This window comes from Coturnix japonica, chromosome 1 (genome assembly GCF_001577835.2).
Source record: "Coturnix japonica isolate 7356 chromosome 1, Coturnix japonica 2.1, whole genome shotgun sequence".
NCBI lineage: Eukaryota > Metazoa > Chordata > Aves > Galliformes > Phasianidae > Coturnix > Coturnix japonica.
This window is the reverse complement of record NC_029516.1, coordinates 165399393-165421995: the sequence shown is the minus strand read 5'-3', so window position 1 is coordinate 165421995 and position 22603 is coordinate 165399393. Positions and strand designations below refer to the sequence as shown.

Sequence of the window (22603 nt, the reverse complement as noted above, 5' to 3'; positions counted from 1 at the left end):
AATATCCAACCTAAACTTGCCCTGGCGCAACTTGAGGCCATAAACCTCTGATAACCTTCTAAAAAGTGAAGGAAAACACCGTGCTGAACCTACGTCACTTAAAACAATGAGTTCCTGCTTAAATCTGGCCACATACTCCATTCGTCTACATTTAGCAATCATGTATCAAATGACTTCGGTTGTATTAAGTGCATTGAATGGCACTGTCAGGCTCCTTTGGTACCACTTCACATGCTCCTCATGCTGTCCTTTTGGCTGTTCAGATGTGTTTCCCTACATTCTTTTGTCTCGTCTTTAAATTCAGGTTAGAAATTGATATTTCTTATTTCTCAGAGCGGAATCAGCAAGTTAACTTTTTCAAGTGCATATTCATGTGCGCTGGCTGTTTCTCTTGGAGCCGTACAGTATTTGCATGCGTTTATCTAACACACCCACTCTGTTTATCCAGGAAGACTTAAAGAAGGATGAAACTACAAGCCTTTATTTATCCAAATAAAAGTAAACCAGAAGAGCTAAGCATGGGAATTGCCTGTAATTGCCTGCTGAGCTACTAGAAATAGCTGCTTTTGGGAAACAGGAGAAGCCTTCACCGTGTTTAAGAAGTAAAGTGTCAGCTGGCTCCTGTCAGCAAAGTTTGCCATCCTGCTTGATCCACAAATGGCTTTATTTCTGAAAAGAGAGGGACGAGGGGAGAAGAAACACTTCATACTTCCCTGCCACTACTGGACATAGGATATATACCTTCTCTCGTAGAAATACATCGTGTTTGGAAGGCTGATCCTATGCATAAACACAATGTGCGGAATTCTATCATTATCATAGTCCCAGGCTACAGAACTTCAACTAGAGCAGATGATTGAAACCCTACAGGAATTAAAGCAATTTCCAAGTATGATCATTAATCACCTGCTCCAGTTCTAATCACATACTGATCTCTCCTCATTGTTGCATTAAGACAGGCACTTTATCTTAATTAGAGCTACGACTTCAAAAAGTAAAGACAATTAAAAGTGCCCTATCAGAACAAACGTTATATCCTCTCACCCACTAAATCCACTCGAAGCCTCTGAAGTGGAAAAGAAAGCATGGAAGGTGGTGAGATCTCTGACCTCTCCCACTAGTTGTTATATGCACAGACTTTTTCCACTACAAATATTCTTATTGCAATTAGACCTGAAAACCTGTCTTGGTAGGAGTCCTCTTTGTACTGTGTGCTACGTTGCACTGAGCACTTACAGCCTGTCCTGCAAAATCCAACCTGAATTTTTACTAATCGTTGTTTCTTCTAAACAATTCATTTATTTATTTTTTCAAGTGAAGACGAGTGTAAACATGTCATAACGATACTTCACATTCTCTGCCTCGTACAAGCTCTTCAGGTGGAACAGCAGCCACAAAAATATTATCACTTCCTCTAATCATGGTGAAGGGAACGTCGAAGTCTAAGAGACGGTAACATACAAACATCTTGTCAGCCCCCTGCCAAGCCATGTATCAGTTCAACTAATGATGTCACAGGCAAAGCTCAGTCAGCCTTTGAGGTGCTTTCTTCCAAGAAAGAAAGAAAAGCATAAGATCACAAAATCACAGTATCGTAGGGGGTTGGAAGGGACCTCCAGAGATCATCGAGGTCAGCATGTTACCAGCAAAGTAGTACATCAGACATGAGAAGTTTTTATGGGCAAATATGTGAAAAAACAGGCTTCCTTACTTTTAGTTCTGAGAAAGTGACCTGTTAAAAAAATCTAGAGGGTTACCAGCATCATCCCTCCTACTGAGTTTCTCAGCTATAACAGACTAACAAGGATATGTGCATACTGCAGGGTCTAAGAACAGCTCCTAATGGGATTCAAAACCATGTGCCCTGCATCTTCTCTTAGGATATGTCAATGTAACTTTATATGCAGCATAAAATACCAGGACAGAATAGCGTATAGAGTACCTTCCCCTTCCCAGTCTTCAGGGTCTACTCTACTTACTCCGTGGTAAACCACGCATCATGATTCTAAGTAACTCCTGCTTTCAGTTATCAGATTATACTGGAAGAATTCTTGCTTAGCTTGCATGGCCACATTAATCTATTATTTTAAGTTACTGCAAGTTGTTGCCATTATGTTTGCGCAACACAATTTAAGATCTCAGTAAGTTGCCTCAGACAGCATCAGAGAGAGCAGTGTGGGGCTGAGTGTACACCTGGATGGTTATGCCAGCCTCAGCCCTGTGATGCCTATTATGTGACTCATCACCTGCTCTCTAAAGAGGAATGACTGCTGTGCTGCAAATATAGGCAGGATTGCATAATATTTGCCCTGCTGCCTTACAACAGGCTATAGTGATTCCTCAGAGGGGAAGTAAGTCTTCGCATTAGGGTCCATTTCATCATAACTGTTATTCTAAACAGTTGGACTTGCTTGTGAATTTACAACAAGCAAAAGGAAAGGAATGATGCAAGTCATGTATGTTCCTGTGTAACATAGTCTTACCTTTCCAAATATTCCCACTTCAAAAAGTCTCAAGACCTCCTACCTTCCCAGTGCTACAGCTCAACATCAACAGGCACAGCTTTTGCTTCACAAGTAAGAAGATACTGATCTGTTATTTTGAAGAACAAAAGGAAGCATGAAGTGACCAATGCAGCAAAAATGGAAGGACCGATTTGGGAAAACTTCAAGTTATTATTCACATGGCTGAAAAATAATACAGGATATTCTTAAACAGTTGTTTACAGACCCATGGATTTGAGCATAATACAGCCTTTTACATTATTAGAATCTTGAAGAACAAGCTGAGGTGAAGTGCCTGCAGATAAAACAGGCCATTCAGTTTTTTACAAGGTATCTTTAAAAGAGCTGTATTTCCACTTAATCATTCTTTTTCTTCTTGGAAAATGTCTGCATCATTCATGTAGTTTTCAAGCTCATCATATTTCTGCAAATGAAATAAAACTTGTATTACTTCACCAAGGTAAAACAACTGAATTACGCAAAAAAAATGCTTTCTATGTTTTCCTTCAGTACATTAAGAAGCATGTCAATAACAATTCAGAAGCAAAGATATCTGAAAGCTTGCTAAATGTACTCTGAGTTATCATAGAATCATAGAATGGCCTGGGTCAAAGCTCTCCAATGTAAAAAGAAAAACGTTCTTGCTGTGCCTCATGTATGTTTCCAGCCTTCTGGAGTTACAGCTTGAGTTTGTTGTGGTGCTGCTTCCAAATAGAACAGGAGCCTGCCCACCACAGCCCCAAGATCATGCAGATGCCAGAAAGCTTGATATCAGGAGCTGACAAAGCTCTGTGTGAAAGCTGTGGGCATATAACAGTCTGAGAGACTGGGAGAGCAGAAGTGAATGAATGGTTAGGCTAACATAATTAATTTCTTAATGAAACCAGTAATTAAGAAATAAACAATTAAATCAATTAAATCTTATCTCAGTTTGATTTTATCTGCTTGAGGAACAGTAAATCAGGTAACTCAGTTATACCTTCTGAATCCACCCTGTTTCTTCCAGCTGGCTGAAAAGTCGTTCAACTGTGTCTTTAACTGGTTCATCCTCAGCACCGTCCAGCATGGTAATGGAGCTGCAATCCATGTATAACTTGTACTTGAAGTGCTTCAAGTTGTGATAAACTTTTGTACGATCTGCACACACCACACCGACCTTCAGCACCTGCATCAAAGCAAATTAATCCGTTTCTCGGGTAGAACAGTGATCATTGTGATACAAAGGATGGATAAGACAGCCTATCTAATAAAACATTATCATTATCATATCATATCTATATCATAGTATCATAGAATCATAGAATGGTCTGGGTTGAAAAGGACCACAGTGATCACCCAGTTTCAACCCCCTGATATGTGCAGGATCGCCAACCACCAGCCCAGGCTGCCCAGAGCCACATCCAGACTGGCCTTGAATGCCTGCAGGGATGGGGCATCCACAGCCTCCTTGGGCAACCTGTTCCAGTGTGTCACTGCCCTGTGTGAAAAACTTCCTCCTAATATGTAACATAAACCTCGCCTGTATCAGTTTAAAACCATCCCCCCTTGTCCTGTCACCATCCACTCTTGTAAACAGCCGTTCCCCCTCCTGTTTACATGCATCCTTCAAATATTGGAAGGCCGCAATGAGGTCTCCCTGGATTCTTCTTTTCTCCAAGCTAAACAAGCCCAGTCCCTCAACCTTTCCTCATAAGTGAGGTGCTCCAGCCCTCTAATCATCCTAGTAGCCCTAAGTATATTAGTCTACATCTGGCTGGCTTTTGGATTCAGATTTTCTACCCTCCAAAATGAGAGAATTAACATTTGTATGAAGAAATTTAGGTCTTGGTACACATAAGAGAAACTGATTTAGCATTAGTAAGAAGAACCAAAAACACCAAAGAAACAAGCTTCCATAGTTTTGGACTGATGTTACATATGCAGCTCCACTTTCTATGCACGCCCAAAGCTAAAAACCTAAGGCTTGTGTTTGGTGCTCTAAGTGCTTTTAATGAGCAAGGCCTACTAACCAAGGCAAAATCTTCACTTATTCCAGTTTCTAAACGTAACATGTCAAACAATGAAGCAATCAAAAACTGAAATGCGACATTTCAACAGGTATTTTATAGCTTCTGAAGAATTCCAAGTAATGAAGTGTGGTATCCGGAATACTGCTTGATAGGAAATAGCTGATAGAATTCTGCATTTTGATAGCCTGTCTGGCCTAGTTCTTACCCTGTGATAACAGCTAACAGGACATGTTTGGGAAGGTGGCATAAGACGCAAGAAAAGACACCAGAATGTACATGCATTACCACATGACTTCTAGCAGTCAAGAATGAAGAAATTCTATATCACCCCAGTTATTATATTCCAAGAAACTGTCTAATCCCTTCTAAGAGCCAATTACATTTTTTTTTGTTCTCCAGAGTACCTTGTGGTAATGAGTTTCATGGTTTATTTTTCTGTGAGGTGTAAAGAATTTCGAGACTGGAAAAGTGCCAGAGGAAAAAAATATATATATATATACACCATACAATGTCATTACGTATTGTGTTATAAAGCAAGAGAGATTGTCTAAAAATACAGTGTTATTTCTGAATGCAGCTTTGGAAAGAATCTCAGTACTGTACACATTCTAATTTGTTCCCCCTCACAGTCCTCAGTGACTCTATCCTAACGCTTAACTTATCTCCTCAAGCTGGCCGTATCAGCCAAAGCTGTGTTAAATCACTTTGTATGGAATGCAGAAGCATAGCCTGACAACAGTATAACATGTGGTGACTGAATTCATGCCCTCTAAGCATAGATATGAATGGAAATAGAACAACAGGTCTGAGAGCAGAAAACAGTTCATAATCCAGGTGACACAGGAGCAGAGAAACACGGGGGACACCCAAACTGTTCAGTTCTCTTTGACTGTGGAGAGATGAGAATTGGCAGCTACTCACAACAATCAGTGCAAGCCTAAGCAAAACTAGAACAGCTGTTTCTCTTCAGGCCTATTGGCAAAGCAGAGTACTTTAGAGACGAGAGAAAAGGAAAGTTTTATGCAGAAGGAGGGTTGGAGGTCTGTTTTTGTTCTCTACACAACCACTTTCTTTGTGTACTTTCAAAGAAAACTTTAGAAATAGTCCAAATATGTATTTCCATTCAACCTGATCTGGGAGTTCTGAACTGCTTTCTTTCAGTCAATTATTTTCTTTAAGTGTTAGTTTTAGGTTGCTCCCTTTGCCCTTTTTGTTCTTTCTTTCCCCTCAATTGGCAAGACAGTTGATCAATGCACTGCCAGAAGAGCTTCAAAAACTAACTTGAAAACAGCACCTTTAGCAGCCTCCATTACAGGTCACCATAGGAATATGAATGTTGCATTAGCAAACCATTAGCAGAAATTACTGCAAAGTGCTCAATCATTCTCTCTCAGGTCTGTCTGTTCTCCAGCCTCTGAGCTACATTGAGTATGCACGTGGCATCTCACCAGATGCTGGCCAACTCAGGGTAAAGAAAAACCCTCATCTTCTATTGTTTAGCTGAAGAGAATAAAAACAAACTGGAAAGAAAGTTTAATGTTCAGTAGGATATTTCAGGTGTTTCCCACAGTGAAGAACAGCTGACGTAGGAGAACACTGGGACAGCAATATGGGGGTTTCTACTCAGCTTCCAGCTTAACTGTGGAAATATCAGTAAGATGAAATCCTTGCACTAGTCCACTTATTATTTCTGCTCAGGTAAGGTGCATGCTTCACATGAAAAACAGATTTTTCAGTTAGTGATATTCCTTGCGTGGAGTTCTCTAAATGTAGAATAATGACTGTACTATGGGCTGCAGTATTAGTGCTAGCAAGATGGCTTCTCCACATCCTATGGACTAAGTATGTTCCTGCAATAAATAAGGGGAAATAACAAGTTCTTAATGATCATGCAAACAGATACTAATCAAAGCAATATTAAGAACTACTGTTCAGCAGGTTCTGAGATGCTTTAAGAAAAAAAGACCTGCAGCATGGGTTTACCACACTGTGCATGAGTTGTAGAGCCCATTGCTGTGACATGATAATCACAAGGACATCTCTCAAATGCTTAAGTTAGAATATCAGCAGAGATGCAAACAAGCTTCAGTAAGGTGTACTTCAGTAAGGTTAAGCTTCCAGTTTGTTGAGGACTTTGTGTAAGAAATCCTATCACACCCCATTTTGAAATGTGTTGTGAAAACATCTTGTAGTGCCACTTGTCTTTTCAGCAAGTACTGAAGTGCTTCGTCTGTGTCCTGAAATCATTTTAGATGCACAAAGTAAAGGAATTACACCTTCTACATCTCCTGAAAGAGAAGGAAAGCAGAACTTGGGCACCAGCTTGGTACACTGATGCAGCAATATCTTATACTTGACAAACTGAGTTTTGAGTTTATCATAAGAGGTCACGAATTCCATTACTTAGGAAGGTCATATGTAAACATAATCATAACAAATACCATTAGCTGCACATTTGATGTGGAGATCCCTAAATACTGGTAACACTCACGTGTCCTAAGACTCAAGGACTTCAAAAGTCTCAGCCCTGAAATGTAAAACCTAGAATAGCTGCCTAACGCAACATTATGTAACAAAGATAAGTTTCCTTCCAAGAACATAATTTAATCCAATATGTCCTAGTAAAGGCAGCAGAGTGGAAAATAAAGATGCAAGATTACTGAAAGGGGAATGTTTTTTAGCTTGAACAAGTTGTTCTGCAGCAAAGGAGAAAAGGTTCTAGTAGAAAATATTGAAGTAGTTACAAACAAGCCTTCTGAAAAGAAGATCAACGATTTCAAGTGTCAGCACAACTGAGACATCAAGATACTTTGTCACGAGTGAACAGCTACATGGGAAATGGCAGATGTGAAAACATCTGAAGAATAAAGCAGTAAAATCCTGAGTAGGCTGTGACTGTATGGCAATGTGGCACTGTGACAGTGGCACTGTTTCACTCGGTGTTCTAACCTACAGCAAACACACACTGTAGGAACACACAGAGACACACCAAGAGCTGGAACAGTGGGCATGGAGTTAGCAAACCCAGTAGCCCAACATAGAATAAACCTTTTGGGCAACAAAGTAGAAAACGCAGCCATTCAATGGAGATGATTGCCCATTACACAGAAAGTTGCTTTTATAATGTTTCTGAAAGCTAATTAATGCAAGATTCCCACTGGGAATGTCTTAAGGGCATAATAGGCACACAAAAAGGTAGAGAGCTTTCAAGTCATCCGGTGAAAAGACATTCTGATATTTAGAACAGATGCAGCTCTGAGGCAGATGTCATTCCTGATTTAAAGCCTCGGACTCCTGGCAGAAGAGAGATAGGATCTATTCAAGATTTCTTTTAAAGTCACAGTTTTAATCAGGTATTGCTAAAAACCAGGAATGCCAGGCATGTTCAATGCAACACTCAGCCCTGTCGTTTTTTTTTTACTGCTATACATGATTCTCATTTCTTTAAAACATGCTTTAGGATCAGTCATCTACCGAACTACTTGAGAAACAACAGGTGAGGGCTCATATTATAACTTCAGTTAGTAGGGAAATCTTCATATGTGCTGTCAGCCTCAATGACACACAAAAGACAAGCATGCTCAGAAGGCTACGTAAGATATCATGTATAGAATCACAGAATCACAAGGTTGAAAGGGACCCACAAGATCACCCAGTCCAACTGTCCTCCCTTTACCATACCTACAGAAAACCACTAAACCAGATCTCCTAGCTCCTTAGAGCCAGAGGAGAAGTGGCCATTCCTCCTCCCTTTCATAAGAATTTCCTTCACAATTTCTAGCTAAATCCAAGTGCAAAATGGTTGTCACATTTTAAAAATGAAGGGGAGTTTAGAGTTAGAAACACAGTAGCTGACAGGTGCTGACAGGATTCCTATTCTCTGTATGATTTTGCATAACACTAGACAAAGCTTAAAAGTAATGATATAAGGTGCTTGTTTGAAATTACCTGTTTGTCATCTGACATGAAGTCATCTGCTTCCAGAGTTCTACTATTATAAAGCTTTCCAAACAGTATCACATCAAACTTACAATAGCGATGCATTCCACATGCCTGACAAGTCATATTCATTGGATTTTTCAAGGTTATGAAAACACCTGGATAACAATCCACGCGCTCCTGAAAAACAGATTTCAGATAACATTAAAGAATCTCCATAAACTTCAACATGTTGCTAAGTACTTTCTACTCACACAGAATTAGTGTAAGAGAAACCAAAGATTCAGATCTGAAGTCTTCTGGCATTCAGTTGTGAGCATACAACCTTCTCAGTCATTTCCTAACACTTCACCCAGTTCCCTTTAATTTGGCTTCAGTTCTAAAGACTCGCTCCTGCATCCATGCATTCAGTTCTCTTTCATGTCTCCCTTCCTGTTGATGGCTTTTTGGAGGGTGTGAAGGTGGCAACTCTATGAGTTGGCCTACTTCAAATAAATACACTATATCTCACCACCGGCCCACAGTCCATTATTACAGGGATTATTAGGTCAACATGGCTATAACACTAACAGCATTCTACTAATTCACATATAGTGACTAGGCAACTGAATACTGGCCTCACATCTTTGAAGTTGTAGAAGATTCATGATGAACATGCCAGCTGTTCTTCTTGTGGGAGGAAGATTTAAACTCTATTAGAACACTGAATGAGCACCAAGAAGTCCTCTAAAAAGCACCTGGTGAAGTTAGCAGGAGAAGCACTGAGATCACTGAGAACATACACTTATATGGTTATGCTAATGGTACTGAGAATTATAATACTGAAACAAAATCTGCCAGTATAAATATGATTTGGAGATCACTTTGCTACTGAGGGTACAGCAGATGCTACAAACCTTGTAACGATCTTTCCAGCGGCTTCTAGAGAACAAGTTGTCAAGGCGGGGCTGAATGTAACGGTCATCCAAATAATGAAGTGAGAGCAGCATATCTTTGGCATATTTCTTTTGTCTTGTTCCATCTGTTCAGTGAGAGTCATTATTGATTGCCTGACCATCATATGTTGCACACATTTCTTCAAGTAAAATTTCCAAGGACATTATGCATCTGTATACTGAGAACCATGAATGATTCTGATACATTGCTACTGAATTTATTACTGTTATCTATATAAGTGATGCATGCAGCATTGATCACAGAATCATGGAATGGCCTGGGTTGAAAAGGACCACAATGATCATCCAGTTTCAACCCCCCTGCTATGTGCAGGGTCATCAACCACCAGACCAGACTGCCCAGAGCCACATCCAGCCTGGCCTTGAATGCGTCCAGGGATGGGGCATCCACAGCCTCCTTGTGCAATCTGTTCCAGTGTGTCACCACTCTCTATGTGAAAAACTTCCTCCTGATATCTAACCTAAACCTCCCCTGTCTCAGTTTAAAACCATTCCCCCTTGTCCTGTCACTATTCACCCTCTTAAACAACTGTTCCCCCTCCTGTTTATGTGCTCCTTTCAAATACTGGATGGCCACAATGAGGTGCCCCCTGATCCTTCTCTTCTCCATGCTAAACAAGCCCAGTTCCCTTAATGTTTCTTCATAGAAGAGCTGCTCCAGCCCTCTGATGAACTAACCTATTTAATTATTTTAAAAGTATGCATCACTAGAGGTACATGAATAAACACTACAATCACTGTTAGATTGAAAAACTATCAATCCAAATGGAGAACTATTCACTCAAAACCATTTAGAAGAACAGAAAAGGAAAATGCAAGGAGCCTTGCTTTTCGCTCAATTTTTGTAGGGTATTCCTGACTATAAAAGGGAAGGTTGTAATCCATGAAAACAAACTGCTCTGACTGCTTCCCAGCAGAACTTCTGACAGTGCTCCTCTCCTCCACCACTTCTAAGTAACACACAGAAAGTGACCTTTAGCCTTCAGCAGCAGCCACATGGCCGCTGTTGGGCAACACAAACAGTTTCAAATATTTACTCAAGCAAATGAAATAAACTATAAGATGATAAATGAAACTACAACTACCCCGCAGTTATCTCCCAGATATGTGCTAGACTCCAGGATTTAAACAGGACTTCCACAGCTACAAGAGAATCCTTACTGCCTCAGGGTTCTTGTTCTGTTACCTTTCCTAATCTTTGAGCAATAATAACAGCAAAGGAGCAAAAGAAGCATCTTCCTCCTGCCTTCAGCGCTTGGCTGATGCTTTCCACAACCTGGCACTGATAGTCCATCCCCAGAGCATCCGTATGGTGCCTCTGTGCCTACTTGTGGGGCTGCCATTCAGCCCCACTGGGCCATGTGCTGAAAGCTACTTCCTCTGTCAAGAAGTACTGCCTGCTGTTGAAATTTACCTCAAAGAACAACTGTCAAAGAAAAAGAATCAAATACAGAATGGTTGTCATAACTAAAATCATCTATTAATTCTATGCATGCGCTATAGTATTTGCAATGTGGCGTACTTACCATACAGTGAGCTCAGAAAAGTGTCATCAATTGCATTTATGAGGAAAGCCTTTACTATTCTTTGGAAGTGTTCATAAGGACTGCTGCAGTGAACTGGAAAAAAACAATATAAACAGAACGTATTACAAAAAAGACAATGTTAATATCCTTTATCCAAAGTTCTCATTTAAGATCCTGTGTTTAAATAGTGCTTCTCATCCCGGTGATCATAACCAGTTTTAGCACATCCTAAAGTCACATCTCTTTTCATCATGAGCCCAAAGGAAGAACTACAACCACAAACATAAGAAATTATTCTATGCATAGCAGGAATTACTGCAAGACACAAAAGGCTGTGATTTTTTTCCCCCTTTCTTTCAAGTACATACTATTCTGCTCATATCTTAATGGAGAAGAAGTGCTTGTTGTCAGCTACAATGACACTGACTATCTTGTTATCCTGTCAATACAAACCTGCATCTAAAATAATATACACAAGAGGGGAAATAGTATAGTATAGTATAGTATGGTATGGTATGGTATGGTATGGTATGGTATGGTATGGTATGGTATGGTATGGTATGGTATGGTATGGTATGGTATAGTATGGTATAGTATGGTATAGTATAGTATAGTATAACCTTCTGGCTCAGGCTTCTCACTAATCCAGACACCAGTTTTCATTAAAATTAAAGGAACCTGAGCAATGTGAGAAACATTCTGACTGCGCGATCGGTCTAAAACTGAGCAGAGAATTCAGAAACCTCAACAAAGTCTTAATGCATTAAAAAAAACAACTTCCCCTGCAACAACAAAAGAACCCAAATATCAGCAATAAAAAGCAGAAGACCCAAAGTAACTGAAAGACTCCTGTGTTACTCTTCAGAACAGAATTAAATCAGAATTAATGCGTCTGATCTTGAGGTACGTATCATAAGATGTTGGTTTCATGTCTCAATAATAGTTCCATCCTAAAACAGACCAACTGAGTAAAAAGAATGGAAGAAGATCAGTGTAACAGTGTTCCCCTTTCTCTCTTCAAGTTCTATCATCCCTTCAATAAGATACAGAAGGACTGTAAATTTCACTGTGGAAACCAGGATTGCTTCCACCATAAATGAAAGCCTTTCAGGAATGTATCCTTGTAAACTATCATATCCTGTTACACAGCGTTACTTTGTATTTAGAGCCCATGAATGCTTATTTCGGCACTAAAGGAAGATTGTAGATACAGAATTGCAACGCATCCTTGTCTTACAGCCTGGGATGCAGCGTGCCAGCAAGTCACTATTTGATGCATTTACATCTTTCTGCTGCAGATGTTTTTCACTCTTAACATGTTCCACGTTGTCATCATCATCTCCATCATCATCAACTATAAAGTCTTCCAAGCTCCCTCTGTCACTTTCATCGCATTCTGGTGTGAGGAGCAATTGGCAGAATGGTTCCTCTTCTTTTTCCGCTTCACCGTCAGAATCCTATTTGTATTTCAGAAAGTATTTAAAAGCAAATAAATTACTTTTAGTGTTTGCATTAAGAAAGGACTATATCTGACTTACTAATAATGCCATTTGTTCAGTTAACAAGAAATGATAGGTTTCCAGAAATACATCTTTCTGTGCTATGTGACAATTACTTTCCACTTTAAATCAGCCCTTTCCACGCACCTCGCTTCAGTCACACCAACAAAATAGGAATTAAGAGCATCAACATTTTGTTTCCTGAGGAAAATTACACCATACTCATTTCACAGGTCTCTTCTTTACAGAGAACTGAACATCAAAGAAGTTTCTTTTCCCCCTTCTGACTACATAAGGAGGATAGATAGAATCATAGAATGGCCTGGGTTGAAAATGATCATCTAGTTTCAACCCCCCTACTGCGTGCAGGGTTGGTACCTGCATTCTAGGCTGCTCGGTCAACTGAATGCCTGAAAGAATAAGGGGGAAAAAAAAAGAAAAAGAAATTCTTAGATTGTCAGTGATCAAAATTAAACTAAAAACATAATAATAATAATAATAAATCTATTTCTAGATGATGATTTTTAGCAGTGAGTATATAGTTAACAGGTAACTGCTGTTGAGATGTGATAGGGTTAGTGATTTCTCAGGAATAAAACCCAAAAACAAGGAAAAAAAAAATCCTACTGCTGCGTTTCTACTACTCAGCACCTTCCCCTCGATTCCCAGTGGGACTGAATCTCAATGACAGAAACCAGACCTCCCAGTTTTCGCTCTCAGAGGAGCTCCGAGTCGCCCGTTGCTTTGCGAGGTCCCGCAGCTTTGCCAGCACTTCCCGTTTCTTCTTAACAGCCACATTTTCTGCGGGGCCGGCTTTCCCGACCTGCTGTTCTTGGGAACTCTCGTCTTCATTAATCACACAGCGGTGTTTAACAAAAACTTTCCTTACAAGTATATCGCTATCCTGGCTGTCCTCGCTATCCTCCAGCACAGACCTGCTGACCTTTTTCCTCTTTCCAGGCACGACGCATTCATCCTCCCCATCCTCTGTTAATTCTCCAACCTGATTTTTCACCTCCTGGTTGGAAAGGCCGCCCTTTGCATCACTTTCATCTTTACCGCTTTCGGACACCGATTCCTCCTCCTCTGAGATAAAAGTGGATTCCTCATCGCTGTCAAACAGGATCAGCTCCCTCTTGGTTCGTCTCCAATCCACTCTGGATCTGAACGGCGCTTCGGCTCCCGCTGCTTTATTTCTCGTCTCGTATCTTCTGACTGATGTCTCCATAGGGGAAGCTGTGACGACACACCACAAAACAAGGCCACGTTAAGCCGTACCAAAACAAGCACCACCGCCCATCGCTCTGCCTACACGGCCACGGCACACACGGATTAGCCTGGCCTGGCCCGGTTCAATTCGATTCGGTTCGGCCTATCCCAACCCGTCCCGTCCCGCCGCCATCCCTTGCCCTCCTCCCTCCTCTCACCATTCATTTCCCACTCTCCAGCTCCCGAGAGGCTGATAAGAAGTTACCGCCCACCCGGCGTTTCCCCGCGCCGCGATTGGCTGATTGTCCCTGTCAATCAACTACCGGGATGTTTACGGAAGTGCTGGAAGGTTTCGGGGGAGGGGATGATCGTCACGTGGTTTGATCAAGTTCTATGGTGCGGTGCTGTAGAGCTGGAGGTTGTGGGTTCGAATCTCCTCTCCCTCCCCTCAGAGTTTATCTTGCAGGCTGGAGTAGAGTTGGTTTTGATTGCATTTCAGCCTGACCAGGGTATTATGTTCCTGAGTCTCTCTAAGCTATTAGGAAGAAATTCTTTACTATGAGGGTGGTAATGGACTGGAACACTTTGCCCAGCAGCCTGGTCTAGAAGGAAGAGACCCTGCCTATAACATGGGGGGTTGGTACTGGATGATCTTAAAGGCCCCTTCCAAACCCAAATCATTCTATGAATCATTCTATGAAAAGACCTTTAGAGATCATTGTCTCGCTCCAATTTAGGGCCCAGGAGGTGGAGGCACACAGACTCAGCAACAGATGAACCAGCTGAAAAATGCCAACACAATTAACAATGGCACCCAACAGCAAGCACAGAGCATGACCACCACTATTAAACCTGGCAATGACTGGAAGAAGACTTTAAAACTCCCTCCAAAGGATTTGAGAATCAAAACTTCTGACGTGACCTCCACAAAAGGAAATGAGTTTGAAGATTACTGTTTGAAACGGGAGTTGCTGATGGGAATTTTTGAAATGGGCTGGGAAAAGCCATCTCCTATTCAGGAGGAGAGCATCCCCATTGCTTTGTCTGGTAGGGATATCTTGGCTAGAGCGAAAAATGGAACAGGCAAGAGTGGAGCCTACCTCATTCCCTTACTTGAACGGCTAGACTTAAAGAAGGACAACATACAAGCAATGGTGATCGTTCCCACCCGTGAACTAGCCCTGCAGGTCAGTCAAATCTGTATCCAAGTCAGCAAACACATGGGAGGTGCCAAAGTGATGGCAACAACAGGAGGAACCAATTTACGAGATGACATAATGAGGCTTGATGATACAGTGCATGTGGTGATAACTACCCCTGGAAGAATTCTCGATCTCATCAAGAAGGGAGTAGCAAAAGTTGAGCATGTCCAGATGATAGTATTGGATGAGGCAGATAAGTTGCTGTCTCAAGATTTTGTTCAAATAATGGAAGACATTATTCTCACGCTACCTAAAAACAGACAGATTTTGCTCTACTCAGCCACTTTCCCTCTGAGTGTACAGAAGTTCATGAATTCCCATTTGCAGAAACCCTATGAGATTAATCTGATGGAGGAGCTGACCTTGAAGGGAGTTACCCAGGAACTCGTGAAGGCCTTGCAAAACCAAATTGGAAATCTAGAAGTACAATTGGAAAGAGAGAGACATAATTCGGCCTTGTTACAAATGGCTTTTAAGGAAATTTTAACATATAAAGATGCGGGTGACACTGATATTCATGGTGCACCACAAGAAATACTGTATCCTCAGGAAGAACTGAAAGAATATTCATTCGTCCCCGAGAGGTATACACGTAAGAAAGAAAGTTTCAGAATGTGGAGCGGTCTTCCTGGAGAGGTGCACACGTCAAATTAAGTTATCAAAACAATCGCTCCTTGCAACTCCAGGAGAAACAGACAGAAACGTTTTAGAGAAACTGGAAGGATAACACTCTCACGATGGGTTATCCTGCCGACTACGCCAATAAAAAAAAATAACTTTGGTCCGGGGCAAAATAAGCGTAGGGGAGAGCAGCAGCGGAGTAGCAGGCCGCAGATTGATGAAATGCAGAGAAGATGGTCAGAGTAGCGAGGTCTCAGGAAGTGGAGTCTCGGGCAGCGAGGTCCCTCGAAGCAGAGTCTCGAGCAGCAATCCCAGAAGAGATAATAGGCAGCAGTAGGACAACGGTGGAGGAATCTGAGGTCAGATACCTAGATGCCCACAAAGGTTCTTCAGCATGCAGGCATCTTCTTCAGCATGCAGGCACTCGCGTAGAGAGGCATCTGATGACAGAAAACCTCCTTGTTTCCGTAGTGAGGCATCTGGTGTCAGAAAACCCCCCATTCGGGGTTTGTACATGCCCTTTTTATCCTTCTTTCCAGCCTTCGAGACATTTCGGGACGGCTCAGGTCAGAGTCCTGTGATTTTCCACAGAGATGTCAATCTTCCTTGAGATGGGCCAACAGGAAAGGCCACTTAAGGGCCATCAGTCCTCAGAGATGGCCGTCTTCCTTGAGATAGGTCTACACAAAAGACCACTTAAGGGCCATTGATCAGTATCTTATCTCCCTTTCGTAGCTCCTGGACTTGTCCATCTCCTAAACAAAGGGATTTCTCGAACCTTGGTTCCTGTGTGTCTCAGACAAAGGCAGTCCAAGGTTCCAAACCTTGGCCAGGACTTGCCTGAACTTGTCCATTTCAGCAAACTTTGAGACAGTAATGTAAAAAGCATGGCCTCTTACAATCATCCAGTTCTCCCTGTCCTGGACAGGAGCACCTCCCACCAGATCAAGCTGCCCTGGGTCCTATCCAATCTGGCTTTGAAAGTCTGTAGGGATGGGACACCCACAGCTTCTCTGAGCAACCTGTTCCAGTGCCTCACTACTCTCATCTTGAATTTATTCCTTTATAATATATCTCTTCCTTATACCTTACTTAAACCTAGTCTTTTGAAACTCATAACCATTCCCTCTTGTCCTATCTACAGCCATAAGCTTTTACTGAATACGACTCTGGATTCTGTTCAATGCCAGTACCTACCTGTATAGATGCATCTTAATAATGAGATTTGTGTCTTAAATTTGCTTTGCACTTGCTTGGTCAGCATTAGCAAATATTGCTACCTTGGAAATCACTACACTGACATTATTTATACTTCTTTATCTTAACGAGCCCTTGGAAAGGTTTCCCTTTAGGTAATGAGATCACTGGGAAATACCAGGAAATGAAATGCATCGTTCTCATCTTATTTGTATAGCACTGTTCTGGGTTTCATATGGCTTTCACATAGACAAAGAGGTCTGAACAGGTGTTTGTGGAGGTGGTGGCTCGAATTCCCCCTGAAATGTTTATATTGCAAGGATTAAAGTGGTTATAATTCAAGGATTAGGTTGCATTAAGGGACGTAAAGTCCTGGCCTGGCATTTATTTTAATTGCGTTAAAGTCAATAAGTGTGTTTTCAAATAAACAAACGGAGCTGATGCTGCCCGGGATTTCAGGTCAGCGTGTCGGGGTGCTGAGCTCTGACGGGCTTCGTTCGTCTCCATTCCTGCTTCCAACGCCGCCATCTAGCGACTCAGGGAGGGCAGCAAACCTCGCTGTTGGACCACTGCAGCACAAGGTAGGAACAATGGATATGTATCAGATATAGCTATCGAAATGATAAGAGCTTTTTACTTTCCGAAATAGGATGAGGAGCTGCAGTTAGGAATTATGGCTTCTGAGAGGTGGCTGTTTTTTCCTTGTCCTGTCCCCACAGACTGCTGAAAAGAGGTTGGCCACGTCCCTTTTTTTCCTCTCACACTTAAGATATTTATAAACATTATAAATGTTTATAAATCACCTCCAAGTCTTCACTTCTCAAGGCTGAACAGACCCAGGTTACTCAGCCTTTCTTCACATGGGAGATGCTCCGGGTCCTTTTATCATCTTTGTTGCCTTCTACTGGATGCTTTCCAGGAGATCCCTGTCTTTTTTGTACTGGGGAACCCAGAATTACAGTATTCCAGGTGAGGCCTGACCAGGGCATAACAGAGAGGCAGGATCACCTCCCTCAAACTGCTGATCATACATAAATGCACCCCAAATTGGGCAGACTAAGGCTGTTTTATCACCTGAAAGCTGCAAGGGCATGTAGGGAGGCTCTCAATTAAAGCTGTGCCTGGAGCACAGAAACTAAACACAGGGCCATCCTTCTTTCATCCCTTTGTTCTTTCTCTCATTCTTGCTTTCTCAACCTCTTACAGAGTTCCTAATGAGACTTGCTCCCTTGTGTTCCTCTGCTTCCTATTCCTATTTCTACAGTGTAAAGGTCGTAGTCAGACACACTGGATGTGGCTCTGGGCAACCTGGTTTGGTGGCTGGTGACCCTGCCCACAGCATTGGGTTCAACCAATTAGATGATCTTTGAGGTCCTTTTCAACCCAGGCCTTTCTGTGATTCTATGATACTCTTAAGTGTTGGGATTTTTAATATATTATTATTATTATTTTATTATTATTATTATTTGGCACACTTTGTAAATAATACAATTTTAATTTTTATTTATTTTTATTTTTTTCAGAGACTGAAGGTCTCCTGTGCACAGGAGCCTATTTAAAGAAATAAATGGGGTTGGTGGGATCCTTAATCCCAATTCTGGCTTATCGTGCAGGATTGAATTTCATAGAAAGAGTAAATTTCAGACAAAGGAGACCAACAGAGTTAACATTTCATCTCTTTTTTGAAACACTGAGAGCTTTATGGTCTCATGGGATTGTGAAATCATGTTCCATACACAAAAGTTGTCATTGTTTTGAAGGATGGATCGCGATGATGAGGTCACTTGCCTGTTAATGTTGTCTGCAGCATCTTTGGGAGCACTTGTTGTTCCTGCTGCTTAAAAGCCCTAATAACAGACAAAGTTTATAGGTTAGCTTGCTCTTTGTGTGTGGTAGCTACAATATTTTACCTTCAGTGCCTGAAATGCATACAGTCTAATAGGAGAAGTTTGAGTGTAGTTAAGGCTCAACATGGCTCTTATTTAAAGATCACCTGAATTGTGTTCCAGTTCCACTCCAGTATAACTCAATTTATTTCATTTTCACTACCTTAAGATTTAAGGAATATCCTGGTCTTTCACCATCAAATTGAGTATAAATTACAAGCTTCTGTGTTGAAGTAGGAGACTGGGCATTAAATGGGATTTGGTGTTTATCTGTTGATATGAGCGATCCTGCCCAGCTTTGGAAAGGCTCTGCATGAATGCCGTCGAGGTTTAGATAGCATCAGCCATCGCTTGACCACATTGATATGCCGAGTTCTGAGCAACAGCAATTCAAAGCATAACTTGCAATCATCTGCAAGAATCATGTAACGAAGGTCAAGATTTATGTGCAATGTCAGGAGGGGCATGAAAACCTTCTAGATGTTTTTGCCTTTGTTTTGCTATTTCTTGCACAATTTACTTTCAGTTTTTGGGTGGTCTGTTTTCTCTCAAAGCACATATAACCCTTTGGCAACAGTTCACTAGCTGGAGCAGAAACTTTTGCTGGGATGAATGTGATGAATCATAATGTGCGACCAGAAAGGTTGTACTGTTAAAATGGCCAGGAGTAAATGGGATTCCACCCATGAAACACATCTTATCTGGTCTGGTGTCTTTAACCTGGGAATGCAGGTTAAAACAAGGAATGCACAGAATAAACTGCAGTGGGGAAATCATTTGCTTCTATAATCTGCATCTACATTAACTTTTTATGTAAAGTTCTATGATTTTATTGTGACAATAATTCCAGAAACTGTGCATGCAAAGCCTTTAAACGTAGATCAGCCTTAATTTCTGGCCTAGCTTGATTAACCTATTTTAAAAGCCTACTTCTGTATGTTTTCTTGTAGTATATTTAAGAAAGAAGAATAAAGCAAGTATTTAAACTACAGTGATGAGAAAACTCAGCTGGTTAACATAAGCTGCATGAAATACAGAGAATAGCAAAGTACGTGCAAAGAAACTGACATCCCTTCAGATCATTTTTATTGTACCATTAATTTCTTATTGAAGTGAGAGAATGAAGGGAAGGTAAACCTGTTTGCAAGGAGGTAGAAATTTAGTTATAATAGCTGTAAGGTTTACAAATCCATTAAATTCATTTGCATAATAATGAAGTCAGAATAAAGTACTATCTGATTCCAGGGCTAATGATTTTTTTCCTCCAAGATTTACTGTTTGACCCTTCATCTGAGGCTATAACTGTTTGTATTCAGGTTCTTGGCACCAGAAAAGATAGCTATCAAGACAGTTGCAGAGAGATTTAGCTTTGGGTCTTAACCTCCTGTTACATGAGCCAACAACAAACGTTCAGCTGGCTTCAACCCCACAGGATTGTGCCCTGAAATATCAACACAGAAAATGGAGAAGCATTAAGAGATACATGAGAGAAAGAGAAACAGCAGGGTTGCTTGGGTGTTTAAAATATATATTTTAGAGTATGGATGGAATGAAAAGATGATTCTTAAGAATGAGTTCTTAGTAAGTATAATAATTTCTTATATTCTTAACAGAATGTGTTGACTCAGTGTGCTTGGGACAGGAGTAGTCTTTGCAGAGACCGGATGGAGTGGTGAGGTTTTCCCCCTTCCCCTCACTCTGTATGTGAACCTTCTAGTCCCCTCTCCTCCATGCTTACTCCTTTCTCATGTGGTGCTGAGGTTGGGACGTGTAAACCAAAGGGAAAAACAGATGAAAATACATTCCAGACAAAAGCCTTTAGCAAGGTGAGATGAACCTGCACATCAGCCACTTAGGAGGTAAGCATTTTGGGGCCAGATTACCTTTGGACACTGGGAGCGACAAAGTAATCTGGTTGTGTGTGGAGGGCCTGTGCTCCTTGAGGTCTGGGCTAGATTTTTATCCCAGATTTCTTAGACTAATATAATTTCAAAGTTCCTTTCCCATGACTTTTCTATTTTTGATGTTATCTAAGCATATGTGGCATACTTTCCCATTCAGACCTAAGGGTGCATAGTTCATTAAGTGGGGTCTTATATTTTAGCTACATGACATTATTTATGATTGTCACAGCTACTTAAAGCACATGGGGATACTGTGGGAGGGAAAGAAAGGTCTTGGTGAGGAACATTGGGAAAGCTGCTTTTATTAGATATGGACATTTGCCAGTGGCTTGACCAGTGGTGACTGCTGTTTTCATTTGTTGAAAGGTTTTTGTCATCTAGTCCAACTCCTCTGCAATGAACAGAGACACCTACAGCTTGATCAGGTTGTCTCCAGGGATGGGGCAATCCACCCCCTCTCTGGGCAGCCCATTCCAGTGCCTCACCACCCTTAGTGTAAAGAACTTCTTCCTTATATCTAACCTAAATCTTCCCTGTTATAGTTTGAAATCCCCTTATCCTATCACAATAGACCCCGCTGAAGAGCCTGTCCCCTTCTTTCTTACAGCCCCCTTTAGATACTGAAAGGATTATGCATTGTTATGGATTTTTGCCTTCACAGAAGGTGATTATTTCAACACTACAGCGTAACATTTTCAGATTATGCTTTTCTTACTGTATTAATTTTTGGCTCCATTAACCTTAAGCACATCGGATTCAAAGTTGCTAAAAACTGTGGTTAAGTCAAAGCTTTAGTTCCAGCCATCACGCTGGCAAAGCACTCAATGTTGTTTCTAAACAGAGCGGCCCAGAGCAGAACAGGAGGATGTAACTGTAGGACTGCTGGACCTCTGCTTTGCCCATTTGCTCGGATAACTCAAAACATAATGATTTTATGGGGAGGCACATGAAGGGTATTTCAGTTTTGACTCGCTGTTACTGTTCTGAGTATAGCTTGTATAGGAGAGCAGTGACCAGCTCAGACACAGGCATGCAGCTGGTTACAGCAGAAAGCTGCTCTCTGGCCCTCTGAACAAACAATTTATGGATGAAGAAAGAGACAGTGGGTGGGTAAAGGAAACGAAAAGGAGCAGAGGGACACAGCCAGTTATTTACATCTGCAACGATAAGCAGAGGTCACAGAGCCACAAGTTTTGTAAACACTGTGAATCAAATCTGAGAGAGCTTTGGAATTCGATTGTTGCTTTGACAGGAAACAACATTGCTGGAGCATCAAGGTTATTAAATCAGTCCCTGACAGCACCAGGCAAGTAGGAAACACAGGCAGCCATCTCATTGCATTAGATGGGGAGCTAAAGAAAGTGAAGGAATTGAGGGAAGCTCCTAAAAGCGTAACATGTGCAGGACACAACTACTGTGCTTATAAAAAGATTTCATTCAAAATGAGCTCTCTTTGTACAAACTCACAGTGACCATTTGTTCTACACGTGATTGGTACCAGTCATATTTCTGGGGGCCATAGTTTCTGCCTCTCTTTACACCTCTAGATTATTTAGCTTGACAGCACTGCTTGAGCCCAGGGTATATCAAAGCAAACACCCACCTCTAGATCTGCTCCTAAATGCACTAACATCCCTCTTGGGAGGGTGTGTTGGTGGAACTGGCATCTACTTTCATCCCTGTTCCTTGTGGCTGAGCAGATAACAAAGAAAACTTCCTGAATTGCAGGCCCAGGTGTCCTTCCTGCAACTCTCCATCTCTCATGTGATTTCCAGCCTGATACTCTTCTCTCTTTCCCATCTTCCAAAACACTTTGTGACACTTTGGGGCTGATGAATCCATGTTTGGTATTGAATGTAACAGGAAACAACAGCAAAGGGGACCATGGATCTGCTTTGGTGTGCTGAGGATGTTTTCTGTTTGAGCTTTCTAACAGCACAGCCCACATTGCCAGTACTTCCACCTGAATTAGTTACATAGGAAGAATAATAGTTTTCTTTCTATGCAGGCAAAAGAAATTAAAAGTATTACAAACAGTATTTTCCCACGAACACTCCAAGAATATTTAATGTCCCATTCATTCCAGAGACGTGGATCCCATGAACCCGTTTTGAGACAACTTAACTGGGTTGTTCAGTTTTGAACTTCTGG

The 22603-nt window shown here is 41.3% G+C and overlaps 2 protein-coding genes across 3 annotated transcripts; one reads left to right on the top strand and one right to left on the bottom strand.

Annotated features, from left to right (window-relative positions):
- Positions 1-1279: 1279 nt before the first annotated feature.
- Positions 1280-13967, bottom strand: CCDC82 (coiled-coil domain containing 82). 2 transcript variants are annotated; one of them, XM_032442195.1, is made up of 9 exons: positions 13861-13967; positions 13493-13669; positions 12812-12843; positions 12172-12391; positions 10935-11027; positions 9349-9473; positions 8462-8632; positions 3484-3669; positions 1280-2928 (listed from the first exon to the last, which is right to left on the bottom strand). In XM_032442195.1, exons 1-9 carry the CDS (start codon positions 13865-13867, stop codon positions 2866-2868), a joined length of 1074 nt encoding a protein of 357 aa, XP_032298086.1. In that variant the 5' UTR covers positions 13868-13967; the 3' UTR covers positions 1280-2865. The 2 variants fall into 2 exon arrangements, with proteins under 2 accessions (XP_032298086.1, XP_015707769.1); XM_015852283.2 differs by lacking the exon at positions 12812-12843 and having other exon boundaries at positions 13134-13669.
- Positions 13968-14375: 408 nt separating this feature from the next.
- Positions 14376-15559, top strand: LOC107308414 (probable ATP-dependent RNA helicase DDX6). Its single transcript, XM_032442194.1, has one exon. It carries the CDS (start codon positions 14416-14418, stop codon positions 15496-15498), a length of 1083 nt encoding a protein of 360 aa, XP_032298085.1. The 5' UTR covers positions 14376-14415; the 3' UTR covers positions 15499-15559.
- The last annotated feature ends 7044 nt before the right edge of the window (positions 15560-22603 follow it).